A 12,041-nucleotide genomic window follows, 5' to 3' on the forward strand; every position below is an offset into this window, starting at 1 on the left:
CCTAATTCCTGGACCCAGGAAGGATTCAATTGTTGGAAGTCCCAGACCAACTTCTTGGTAATGGCCCCCTAAGTATGTGTCGTTATGGAAGCAAAGGAAGCGGCTCTGTGCCAGAGGGAAGCTCCCTGGCTCTTAGTGGTTAGAAGGACAAAGGCAAGAGTTTTGTGTGAGAGAGCTAGAAGCTAGAAGCAGGCTGCAGGCAGAGGTAGGGTTGCCACCCATCCCTAGAAAAATGGGATTGTCCCGTTTTTTGGACTAAAGTGTCCCTCAACCCATTTGGACTCCTTTCCCCCCATATTAGAGCTCATCCTCAAAACTACACAGGCAGAAGGTGGGTGCAGTGAGAGAGTGAGTTTGCACGGGCAGGGCAGAGGTTGGATCCAGTTCATTAGGTTGCTTGGCATTGCCCTCCCACCTCCCTTCCCCTTGGCTCCTGTCACTGTCCTTGCCACAGCTGTATTATCCTTCCCAAGTGCAGGAGTATCTCCTCCCTTCCTTGACACCATTGGGCATGAGAGGGAGGTGGATGGCCACCCAAAATGGAGGCTGAGTCGCTGTTGGTGCAGTTGATGAGGAGCGCGAGCGACAACAGGGAGAAGGGGGAAGGAGTGACCTCCTCTCCCTAACCTTGTCCCTTCCTTCCTTCCTTCCTTCTCGCTGGTGCTCCTCCTCAGCTGCCAGCTGCCGGTCTAGCATGGTGCAGATTCATTGAATCGCCCTGGGTTCTAGTATGATGAGAGTGGGGAGTTTATGCTCTCTATGAACTTTCCGAACCCATGAACTTGTCTAATCATTTTACAAAGCCATCCAGCCTAGTGTCCATCATTGCACAACTTCCCCCGTTGCATCACACATTTTTTTGACGCTGCGTTAAAGTTTAATTCCCATGGGTGGGATACGAACGTACATAGGCTTTGTCTGGAGAGGCACGCGATGCGGCACTTGGCTAGATCAAGAACTCATTTTTAATTGCCAAAATAGAACAGAATGTTGGGGTGTAATAACTGAAAGAAGAAACGGGTTGGTTTGAAGCCCTTTGCTACGCAAGGTAAGCAGGACTGCTCCCGCCTGTCTATGACAGCTGTCTGGGCAGTCGGCAAAGCACAGCGCTGCCAAGCCAGGCATTAAAAGACACCCATTGTTCCCAGGCCATCACTGCGAAAGAAACCGATGTTATCAACAACAGGTTGCTTTCATCCTCTGAGCTGGCAAGCGCATGCCTTCCCCCTGATGCTCCAGAGCAGCTGTTTCTTTTCAGCAAATGTTGTGGATAAAAATATGAGCCTTGTGTTCCTCGTGCACTGTGCCTGGCACTTGCAATTTGGGTGAGAAATTCTTCGCACCCCCATGTGAAATTGGCACAATGAGGAGTGCCTGCGGTTTACCTCCTGTTTTGCTGTGGAAGCTCTGGAATTTGCCACGCTCCCACCCCAGCCATACCATGCCATGGCTCCAGGATCAACGCTGGCCCTCAAAACAGGGCTACATCTGATGTTTTTGACATCCAGAGTGTGTTCCCAGTTCCCACCTCTCCAGGAAACAGTGCTGGGGAGGGGTTAAGAGTAGTTGTGGACAACTGTAAGTCATGATTGCTCAGATAGACTGCAGTTGCTGTGCAATAAACCTGCACTTTGCTGCTGCCTTGTGTTTACATGGGGATGCGGGTGGCGCTGTGGGTAAAACCTCAGTGCCTAGGACTTGCCGATCGTATGGTCGGCGGTTCGAATCCCTGCGGCGGGGTGAGCTCCCGTCCTTCGGTCCCAGCTCCTGCCCACCTAGCAGTTCGAAAGCACCCTAAGTGCAAGTAGATAAATAGGTACCACTTTATAGCAGGAAGGTAACGGCGTTTCCGTGTGCTGTGCTGGTGTTGGCTCGCCAGAACAGCTTCGTCACGCTAGCCACGTGACCTGGAAGTGTCTTCGGACAGCGCTGGCTCCCGGCCTCTTAAGCGAGAGTCGGACACGACTGGCCTGTACGGGCAGGGGTACCTTTACCTTTGTGTTTACATGTGTGCAGTGTTTGCCTTCCCCAGTAACATTGATTGCTTGATGTGCTTTACCGTCACAGGAACGCTGAGGAGCTACAACAGTATCTCACCTTGCCTGGCCTGTTGACTTCTCTGAGCCTTGGGAACCTGATCAATTTGTTCCATGCCAAAAAGAAAATATTGCCCAGTTTAACATTAGTTTAACAGGTACAATATATTGCATTCCTGTCCAGGTTGCAGCAGGGCTAATCCCACTGTCCTACTGAGTACAAAGAGAAATGGCAGGTGGTATTCAGCATCGCACTATGGTTGGTTGTAAATTGCTTTGGGCTGCCTGGGCCAGATAAAGCAACTAACAAATTTAACAGGTGATGATGATGATGATGAATGTTCTGTCTGTGCAAATATTGCAGTTTTCCATGTGGAACAACCCCCCTCTCCTCCTGCTGCATACTGTTTTGGGGGTTCTCCTGATTACCCACCAAACCAGTTTCAGGGGGCATGAAGAAGTGGGGGGGGGGAGCCCCGTTGCAGAAGTAGAAGTCCTTGCACAGGGCTCATGCTGATGGGGCTTCTTAGGTGAATCCCATCCGGTGAGAGGATTTGTGTTGCTTGTCACTGATCACATCACAAGCAATGTCCAAGAGATGCCAGTAGCACTCATGCACCTCCTCAGGAGTGCCAACTTGGCCCAGTGACTGTGGGTGCCTGGGGCCATGAGTGCCATGCAGCGTGCATGGCCCTGGCACCAAAATTTGTGAGTGTCTGGAGCCTCTTTGTTGCAGAATTTGGTGGGTGCTCGGGCACCCAAGGCCCCAGGAAGCTGGCACCTATGCACCTCCAGTATCTTCTACACCAGGGATCGCCAATGTTGTACCTCCATATGTTGTTGGACCCATCAACCCAGCCAGTGTGACGAGTGGCCATGGATGATGGGATGAAATATACTCAGAGAGTGGATTTCATGCTCTTTATTCAGCTCATAGTGGTGAGGAGGAATGAAAGTTCCCCCAGAATGTCTGCTTTATATACATTATTTACACAATGGGCCCCATGTGATTGGCTAATTCCGGGATTCTCCTGTAGGCCAATCAGGTTGCGGATTCACTTCCACTTGGGGCTGGATTGGGTGGCTCCTGTGGACCAATCAGACTGCTGCATTCTGAATCCTATTGTTCTAGGACCAATCAGACTGCTGCATTCTGAATCCTATTGTTCTAGGACCAATCAGACTGCTGTAATCTGAATCCTATTGTTCTAGGACCAATCAGACTGCTGCATTTTGGATCCTATTCAACTCAGCACATAACATGGGAGTTGTAGTCCTAGAACATCCAGACGGCATCACATTAACTACTGATGCTCAACACAGCAGTCACAGGGTGTGAACAAAAGGGACGAGGTCTTCAGCGGTTCTCCCCACTTTGTATGACTCACAGGTAACTTCGTAATCTGAGAGGAAAGCATCAAGCTCTCCAAAAACCTCAGGAATAAACTAGACGTGACGGCGCAGTCACATGTATTTTATATATGCACCTGTCCTATAAGCACATAAAATAGGGGTGGCCAGTTCTGCTGTTTACATGAATAGGATCATATGGGGGAGTGCAGTGAAACCTGCCTCCCCCGGGACTTTGCTGTCCCCTGTTGCATTAAGCAACTTCCTCCCAGCCCCACTCTATCGTAGCATCATGAGACAGGCTTAAAGCAGCAGAGCGTGTCAAGGTACTGTGGGTGTGGATGACTACTATGCAATGTCTATTCTGGTAAATAAGTGTCAGACCTTGGCCGAAACCAGAGATGTTTCATTGCTGGGATCTAGTTCTAGCCCAGGCAGAGCAGGGCTCCCAAATCTGGAAGTTCTTGATGGATGTTGCTTGAGGATGGGGTGGGGACGAGGTTCTGGGAGAGGCAGGTTGGGACTGAATGGAGCCAAGACACAAGATAGGCTGGTGGGTAGGTTCCAGATCAACGCAGGGGAACCCAGTGTGTGTGGCTACTCAATCAGACAAATTGTTCTGAGCAAAGAGCCAAGTCTAGAACAACAGCTACCTAGAGCCAGCCAGGCCGCTATTGGTTCCTCAGATCACCTGGCTCAGCTGAGATTTTAGGCCACTAAACACTCTTTGTTTTGGTGGTGCGACACAGGGAAGATGTTCAGGCCAGTAATTGCTTCACCTTGGGCTGTCGTCTTCACCTTTTCGTTTCCCTCTTCCCACAGTGGGACTCTTACTTCCTGCACATGGATGTCTTCTTCCTGCTCTTACGTTCCGTTGTGGTTTCACTGCGGTCATGCTGTTTACTCTATGGATTAGAGCAGGCACGACTAGGGTGTCTGGATCAGAGTAGGGAAAGGGGAGAAATTTGGTTCTGCCTCCATTACTGCAAACCTACCTAATTCCCACTTCCCAAAACAATTCAAAGACTGAAACACAGCTTTCCTTTGAAATTTTGAAGTTTCCCAACCAAAAACAACAATTTGTTCAAATGATTCTGTGACTTGAAAACAGAGACTCTGCATGTTCTATTGCTACCCAAGGAAAGCACTTTAATAAAACCTTTTTTTTAAATGTGCACATTGTGCATGTGTTAGTGAAATTCATTATATTAAGGAAAATGGCAAACACATTAATTAGGATAAACTTGCAGTAAAATGCTGGTAATTTTTTGTGAACTTAAGACCGGGGGGAAATGAGAAAGTAAGAAAATCTGACCCGGGCAACTTCATCATTCCTAGGTCAGAGTAAAACAGGATTTACAGTGGGGCAATTGCATTTGGTGATACAGTGATACCTCGGGTTACATACGCTTCAGGTTACATATGCTTCAGGTTACAGACTCCGCTAACCCAGAAATAGTACCTCAGGTTAAGAACTTTGCTTCAGGATGAGAACAGAAATCGTGCTCCGGCGGCGCGGCGGCAGCAGGAGGCCCCATTAGCTAAAGGGGTGCTTCAGGTTAAGAACAGTTTCAGGTTAAGAACGGACCTCCGGAATGAATTAAGTACTTAACCCGAGGTACCACTGTATGGCCTGCCATATGCACAACCAGATCAGTTTAAAGGGGGAATAAAGCTGATAGTTCCTACCAACCTAGCAGTTTGAAAGGACGTCAAAGTGCAAGTAGATAAATAGGTACCACTCTGGTGGGAAGGTAAATGGCGTTTCCGTGCGCTGCTCTGCTTCGCCAGAAGCGGCTTAGTCATGCTGGCCACATGACCCGGAAGCTGTATGCCGGCTCCCTCGGCCAATAAACCGAGATGAGCACTGCAACCCCAGAGTCGGACACGACTGGACCTAATGGTCAGGGGTCCCTTTACCTTTAAAGCTGATAGATGAATAAGAGGAGCGAGATAATGGCTAAGGGGTGAATGATTTTGCAGAAGATTTATCTGTCAAACATGAAGGACATTGTGGTCTTGTGAAATGCTAGCTTTCACCTGCAGGTGGGGTTGGCAGGTGCATCCTTCCTCTTTGAGAGCCAGTGTGGTGTAGTGGTTAAGAGCGGTAGTCTCGTAATCTGGGGAACCAGGTTCGCGTCTCCGCTCCTCCACATGCAGCTGCTGGGTGACCTTGGGCCAGTCACACTTCTGTGAAGTCTCTCAGCCCCACTTACCTCACAGAGTGTTTGTTGTGGGGGAGGAAGGGAAAGGAGAATGTTAGCCGCTTTGAGACTCCTTAAAGGGAGTGAAAGGCGGGATATCAAATCCAAACTCTTCTTCTTCTTCTTTGAACCATAGGAGGAGTAGAGAAATGACATTGTGGGGCAAACATTTTGCTTAGAAACAGACAGCACAGGAAATTGTTAGCACTCACTGCCTTACACTGCCTTCTGTCCCAAATAAGTGTCTGTAGCACTATGTCAGCGGGAGAGAACCTCACATGACCCCTCCAGGTCTTCTGTCTGGCCCTCGGCCCTCTCCCCAACCCCCTCTCTGCAGGCTATATTCACCACCATCCCTGCTCCACACCCTCGCCATAAGGGCTTTGCCTTTGGCCTGGCTGGAATGTGAGCGTGCCTCTTGCTTGCCTGGGCGGAGGAAGGATGAGAGTGTGTGATTAAACCTCTGGCTTTTGCATGGCTTGAATGTAGCATGTTGTTGTTGTTTAGTCATTTAGTTGTGTCCGACTCTTCATGACCCCATAGACCAGAGCACGCCAGGCACTCCGGTCTTCCACTGCCTCCCGCAGTTTGGTCAAACTCATGCTGGTAGCTTCGAGAACACTGTCCAACCATCTCGTCCTCTGTCCTCCCCTTCTCCTTGTGCCCTCCATCTTTCCCAACATCAGGGTCTTTTCCAGGGAGTCTTCTCTTCTCATGAGGTGGCCAAAGTATTGGAGCCTCAGCTTCACGATCTGTCCTTCCAGTGAGCACTCAGGGCTGATTTCCTTCAGAATGGATAGGTTTGATCTTCTTGCAGTCCATGGGACTCTCAAAAGTCTCCTCCAGCACCATAATTCAAAAGCATCAATTCTTCGGCGATCAGCCTTCTTTATGGTCCAGCTCTCACTTCCATACATCACTACTGGGAAAACCATAGCTTTAACTATACGGACCTTTGTTGGCAAGGTGATGTCTCTGCTTTGCATACCCTCCAACATTTCTCCGGCGAAAATAGGGACGTCACATTCCATAATGATAATTTCACTATTTATACCCCACACATCTTACTGGGTTGCCCCAGCCACTCTGGGCAGCTTCCAACATATATAAAAACATAATAAAACATTTTTTTAAAAAACCTTCCCTGTACATACAGGATTGCCTTCAGACAGCTCAGGGGTCAAATGACTCCATACCCTCCAAGCTTTCTCCAATGAAAACAGAGATGTCCTAAGGAAAAGTGATCAAATTAGAAACCAGGATGGCTTCTCTAAATCAGGGATGTCCCTGAAAATAGGGAAAATAGGGACACTTGGAGGGTTTGATGTAGCCTACTGTCCAAAGGTAAGAGTCGTGTCCATTGCTCCAGCGTCTGGCCCAAGCAACAGCTGACATGTAGCTCCCAGAAAGTTCCATAAAAGGGAATGTATGGAAGCCCCATACAAGGGCCTTTAGGCTGAAAAAGGTCTTCCATCCCCTGCCCAATGGAGTGAGAATTCCTGTCTACTGTTAAGTCATACCTGTTTTGTTCAGATAGTGTGGAACTGTTTGTACTTTGGCTTATTTCAGCACTTTCTGCATTGCACAGAAGACTACATCTGGAAGTTAGCGCTCCTTGATAGCAGTTGCCCAACTGTGCATGCTGTTACTCAGCTCTTGCATCCTGCATGTGGTGCATTCGCTTTATCTTGTTTCCAACAGCTTGTTTCTCTTTCCTGGGAGCCTGATCCACACAAAAAACCCTATAATATCAGTGCTGTAGTTGGCAGCAGCTAGGAAAGGCATCCTACCAATATCCAGTGCTTCTCCTGCTGTCATGCCATCAGTGGTTTTGAGTTGATACTGTCTGCACAGAGGTTCCCAGGGGTGAGAGAGAATGAAGAAACACAGAGGTGGAAGAACCGACTGAGGCATCGCATTACACTGCATCCCATGGTTTATCGCTTGCACAAGCGGCCAAAGGGTTCTGCGGCAAAAGAGCTCTTACTACAGTCTTGTTTGCAGATAGTAGGTGTGGTGAGATTCAGGAAGTCCCAGTTGCTCACCCTCTTCTTGGGCACATTGTAGGTTCAATTGTGAAAATGTGATATGCTTTAAGAGCACTTGTTGCAAAGATAAATTGAAACGTTAGGTCCAGGATAGGGAATTGAAGGGTCTTTCCAGATTTGGCCTACATATTTTCACATGGCTGGGAACTACAAATGGCATGACAGATAAAACTGGCATGAAAGATAAAACATTTAGCTAGAGCTCTTATCCCTGACATCTAATTTTCTGTGTGCAGGGAATATGTAAGTAGGTCTTCTTTGTGGTGGCTCCCTGCCTCTGGAATGACATCCCCCCTAAGGCATGGTCTTGTTGTTTTTTAAAGTAACTTTTTCTTTGGTTTTCATAAATAAGGATCATAGGAAGTATAAATGATACAAATAAATAGACAAAGTCTTCTCATGTCAAAAATAGAGCAATAAATTTGCAGTAATATCTACAACATGTGGCCTGTTATTAGTGGTTGATGTGTAAGTTCCTGGTTCATGAATTGGTTTAAACAGAAGCAAAGGGGAAACAGAACAGAACAGATAACATTCAACTTTGCGTAGCTAAATGCCTAGTCAGGAACCCCTAGCAAGGAATGTTGAGCACAAACATTATTAACCTCTCCTAAGCAACTGGAGATGCTCCTCTTTAACCAGACCTTGGGGGTGGGGGCTGCGATTTTTAAGCCATTCTTAGATGCTTATTTATCGCCTGCTTCTATATGTTGCTGAAGCAATGTATTTTATTAATGTGATATTTTATAGCACTGTTATTTTTGTTGTATTGGCAACGGCCATTTTGTGCGGGGTTGTATTCCTGAGCCCCATGCGCATCGGCAGAGCATGCATAAACCCACCCTGCCCCGTCCTGTTACACCCCCATCCTGCCAATTTCGCAGTGGCGGCGATGCACGGTGGCACACATTTTGGACAAGTGTAAAACGGTTGTTGCCTGTATAATGTTTCCATGCCATGTCTTCCCACATTTGGACCATACGGTGAAGGCCGAACTGCAAATAAGATAAATAAAATAACATACGCTTTCGTATGAATAGTTATTTCATCATATGAGCCCTTGCCCATAGTCTTGATCATTGCCTTATGCCTAGTCTCTTTCTGGGGCTGGGTGTTCATCAGTATGCAGATGATACCCAGCTCTACCTCTCTTTCAAATCAGAACCAGTGAAGGCGGTGAAGGTCCTGTGTGAGTGTCTGGAGGCAGTTGGAGGATGGATGGCGGCTAACAGATTGAGGTTGAATCCTGACAAGACAGAAGTACTGTTTTTGGGGGACAGGGGGCGGGCGGGTGTGGAGGACTCCCTGGTCCTGAATGGGGTAACTGTGCCCCTAAAGGACCAGGTGCACAGCCTGGGAGTCATTTTGGACTCACAGCTGTCCATGGAGGTCAATTCTGTGTCCAGGGCAGCTGTTTACCAGCTCCATCTGGTAGGCAGGCTGAGACCCTACCTGCCCGCGGACTGCCTTGTGAGGGTGGTGCATGCTCTGGTTATCTCTCGCTTGGACTACTGGAATGCGCTCTACGTGGGGCTACCTTTGAAGGTGACCCGGAAACTGCAATTAATCCAGAATGCGGCAGCTAAACTGGTGACTGGGAGCAGCCGCCGAGACCACATAACACCAGTCTTGAAAGACCTACATTGGCTCCCAGTACATTTCCGAGCACAATTACAAGTGTTGGTGCTGACCTTTAAAGTCCTAAACAGCCTCGGTTCAGTATATCTGAAGGAGCGTCTCCACCCCCATCGTTCTACCCAGACACTGAGGTCCAGCGCTGAGGGCCTTCTGGCGGTTCCCTCACTGCGGGAAGCCAGGTTACAGAGAACCAGGCAGAGGGCCTTCTTGGTAGTGGCACCCTCCCTGTGGAACGCCCTCCCACCAGATGTCAAAGAGAACAACAACTACTAGACTTTTAGAAGACATCTGAAGGAAGCCCTGTTTGGGGAAGCTTTTAATGTTTGATGTATTACGTTATTATAATATTTTGTTGGAAGCCGCCCAGAGTGGCTGGGGAAGCCCAGCCAGATGGGCAGGGTATAAATAATAAATTATTATTATTATTTTATTATTTCCAGAACACCTTGGCAAAAGCGTTGTACGACAACAAAGCAGAGTGTCCAGATGAGCTCGCCTTCCGCCGGGGAGACATCCTGACGGTTCTTGATCAGAATCTCCTTGGGAGTGAGGGTTGGTGGAAATGTTCGCTTCATGGAAAGCAAGGCATGGCACCTGCAAATCGCCTCCAGCTCCTGACCACTTTACAGGCTCCTCCCTCCATCCAGCCTGGCTCCCCAGGACCGCCAACCATGCCACGGACTGTCTACCAGGTTCCTTCCGGGCGTAGGCCTCCTGTGCCACTACCCGTCTATGAAAAAATGGACGGCTGGATTATGCCTCCTCCTCCTTCCTCTGCTCCTTACCCGCTGACACCAGAAGTTTACCAAGTGCCAGCGATGGCGGCTATACTGCTCAGTGAAAAGACCCAAAGTTCATCGGACCAGGTAAAAAGGCAAGCAAACCCTAAAAGAGGAAAGTGGGGGAGCAAACAGGCACTGATGGTGACCCACAATATAATGTGGTGTTTTGCTTTGTCTCGCCCACCTTCTCTCTGCCTCCCCCTCCCCTTAAACACACACACAAGTTTTTTATTAAGTTTTCCAAAATTCCACACATACATTTCAATACATAATAAAAGCTTCCCCCCCCCTGACTTCCCACCCCCTTTTCCATAGTGTTTCTGTTTCTCTCCCTCTGTTGCATCCTGTCTTCTATCTCTTAAAGCTTGGCAAAACTACTGCGATCTTTAATCCCTCCTGTTGCTTGTAGTTCAAACCCTGCCCTCGTGCTCATCATATACCGTAATAATATCACACACATATTTCTTTTTCTTTCACGTAGGTTGTGTAGTCCACTGTAGACCATTTGCTGATTTATAAAAAATAAAACCATGAACAATGCAAAATGCATAAAACACTCGTTCAGCAACGTATTGCTAAAGACAAGTCCTACCTTTCCAGGCACATCTCCCTAGAAAGAGCATTACAGAGGAGTGTTATAGAGAAAAGGCAGGTTCTCTGCATCCCCCCTAGGGAGGGCACACAGAAAAGGGTCTCTGATGAAGACTGCTGGGTCCAGACTGGTTCATATGGGGAGAGGTGGTCCTTGAGGCATTGCGGTCTTGAGTTGTATAAGGCTTTCATGGTCAAAACCCAGCACTTTGAATTGCACCTGGAAACTAATTGGTAGTTAAGAAAAAACAAGATGGATGCTTGCCACTTCATAAGCATATGCCTCCTATGGCCCACTGATACCTCAACTTTCCCAGAGGTATTTGGCTGACCCCAACTGGAGACACACTGGCAAAGTAGATGCAACTTAGCCTGATTGAGTTTAGCAGTTCTTCATCTTCCTAAACGGCTTTAAATGCTGAAAAAGAGCAAGTAACTGAAACTATCTCACCCAACCCTTTATGCAACCCTTTGAAACAGGTAGCTTAAAAACCCCCAATCTTGAGCACTGGAAGTTCTTTGGGATTACATCATAGCCTGCATCACAGTTGTCGCTACAAAGGACAAATGTGCTGCAGCAATTCAACACAACACACACCAGCACACGTGCATACACACACACTTAAAGAACGTGGAGGGTGAATGGCCCCAGCTGGGTGCAGGAATAGAAACAGGGTAGTCCAAATTGCAGGGAGACAGCTGGTGGGTGATCAGCTGTTCCCCAAGCAGCCAGCCAAAACCTTTGCCATTCTGCTTGAGACTCTTAATACAGAACCTGCCTGAGGAAGACTCACTTGTGTACCCCCCAATCTTTAAGCTTCTATAGTGGAAATCTCCACTATTCCAGCAACACTTTCCCTAAAAACAGGAGTCAATTCACACATGACAGTGAGGGTATAGCCTTCTGCATGAGTGTACTAAATGACTGAAGAAGGAGCCTCAACATTCAGTATAATCACAGTGCTGCTGCCATCCATAGGTTGTGTTAAGTTGTGGGTGAACATATCTGATGACACAGCGATTCTTCAAACAGCTCTTATTTATTCACAGGCCAGAAGGGTTCGGCCAGCCTGCTTATATAGCGCTCCACTACAACGCGACAGTAACCACTTTCTGTAACTATCCAATCACTGAACGTCACTTTCAATCCCTTATTTGCATATGTGGACCTGAGTGAAAACTATCTACAGTATCCCGCTGCTGGCCCAGGGTGGGAACTTCACTACATAACACCTTGAGTTGAAAGGAGCATGTAGGTAGGCACTCGGTGTGATCATGACCAGTTGAACAGATGCTCCTTTCCCACATGTCCCATTCAAAGGACATCAAGAGGTGGGGCTGGTGCAATGGGGCAGAGCCAGTGGGGTGCAGTCCCACCCCTTCCACATTCTT

General features: G+C 48.0%; 1 protein-coding gene across 1 annotated transcript in view; it reads left to right on the forward strand.

Annotated features, from left to right (window-relative positions):
* Window positions 1–12,041, forward strand: part of CASS4 (Cas scaffold protein family member 4) — a 34,296-nt gene that overhangs the window by 12,030 nt on the left and 10,225 nt on the right. The window contains exon 2 of the mRNA XM_053394310.1: window positions 9,717–10,142. Within this exon, the coding sequence (XP_053250285.1) occupies window positions 9,717–10,142 (426 nt within the window). The remainder of the gene's footprint in view (window positions 1–9,716; window positions 10,143–12,041) is intronic.

The sequence above is a fragment of the Podarcis raffonei genome, chromosome 6 (genome assembly GCF_027172205.1).
Source record: "Podarcis raffonei isolate rPodRaf1 chromosome 6, rPodRaf1.pri, whole genome shotgun sequence".
Classification (NCBI taxonomy): domain Eukaryota; kingdom Metazoa; phylum Chordata; class Lepidosauria; order Squamata; family Lacertidae; genus Podarcis; species Podarcis raffonei.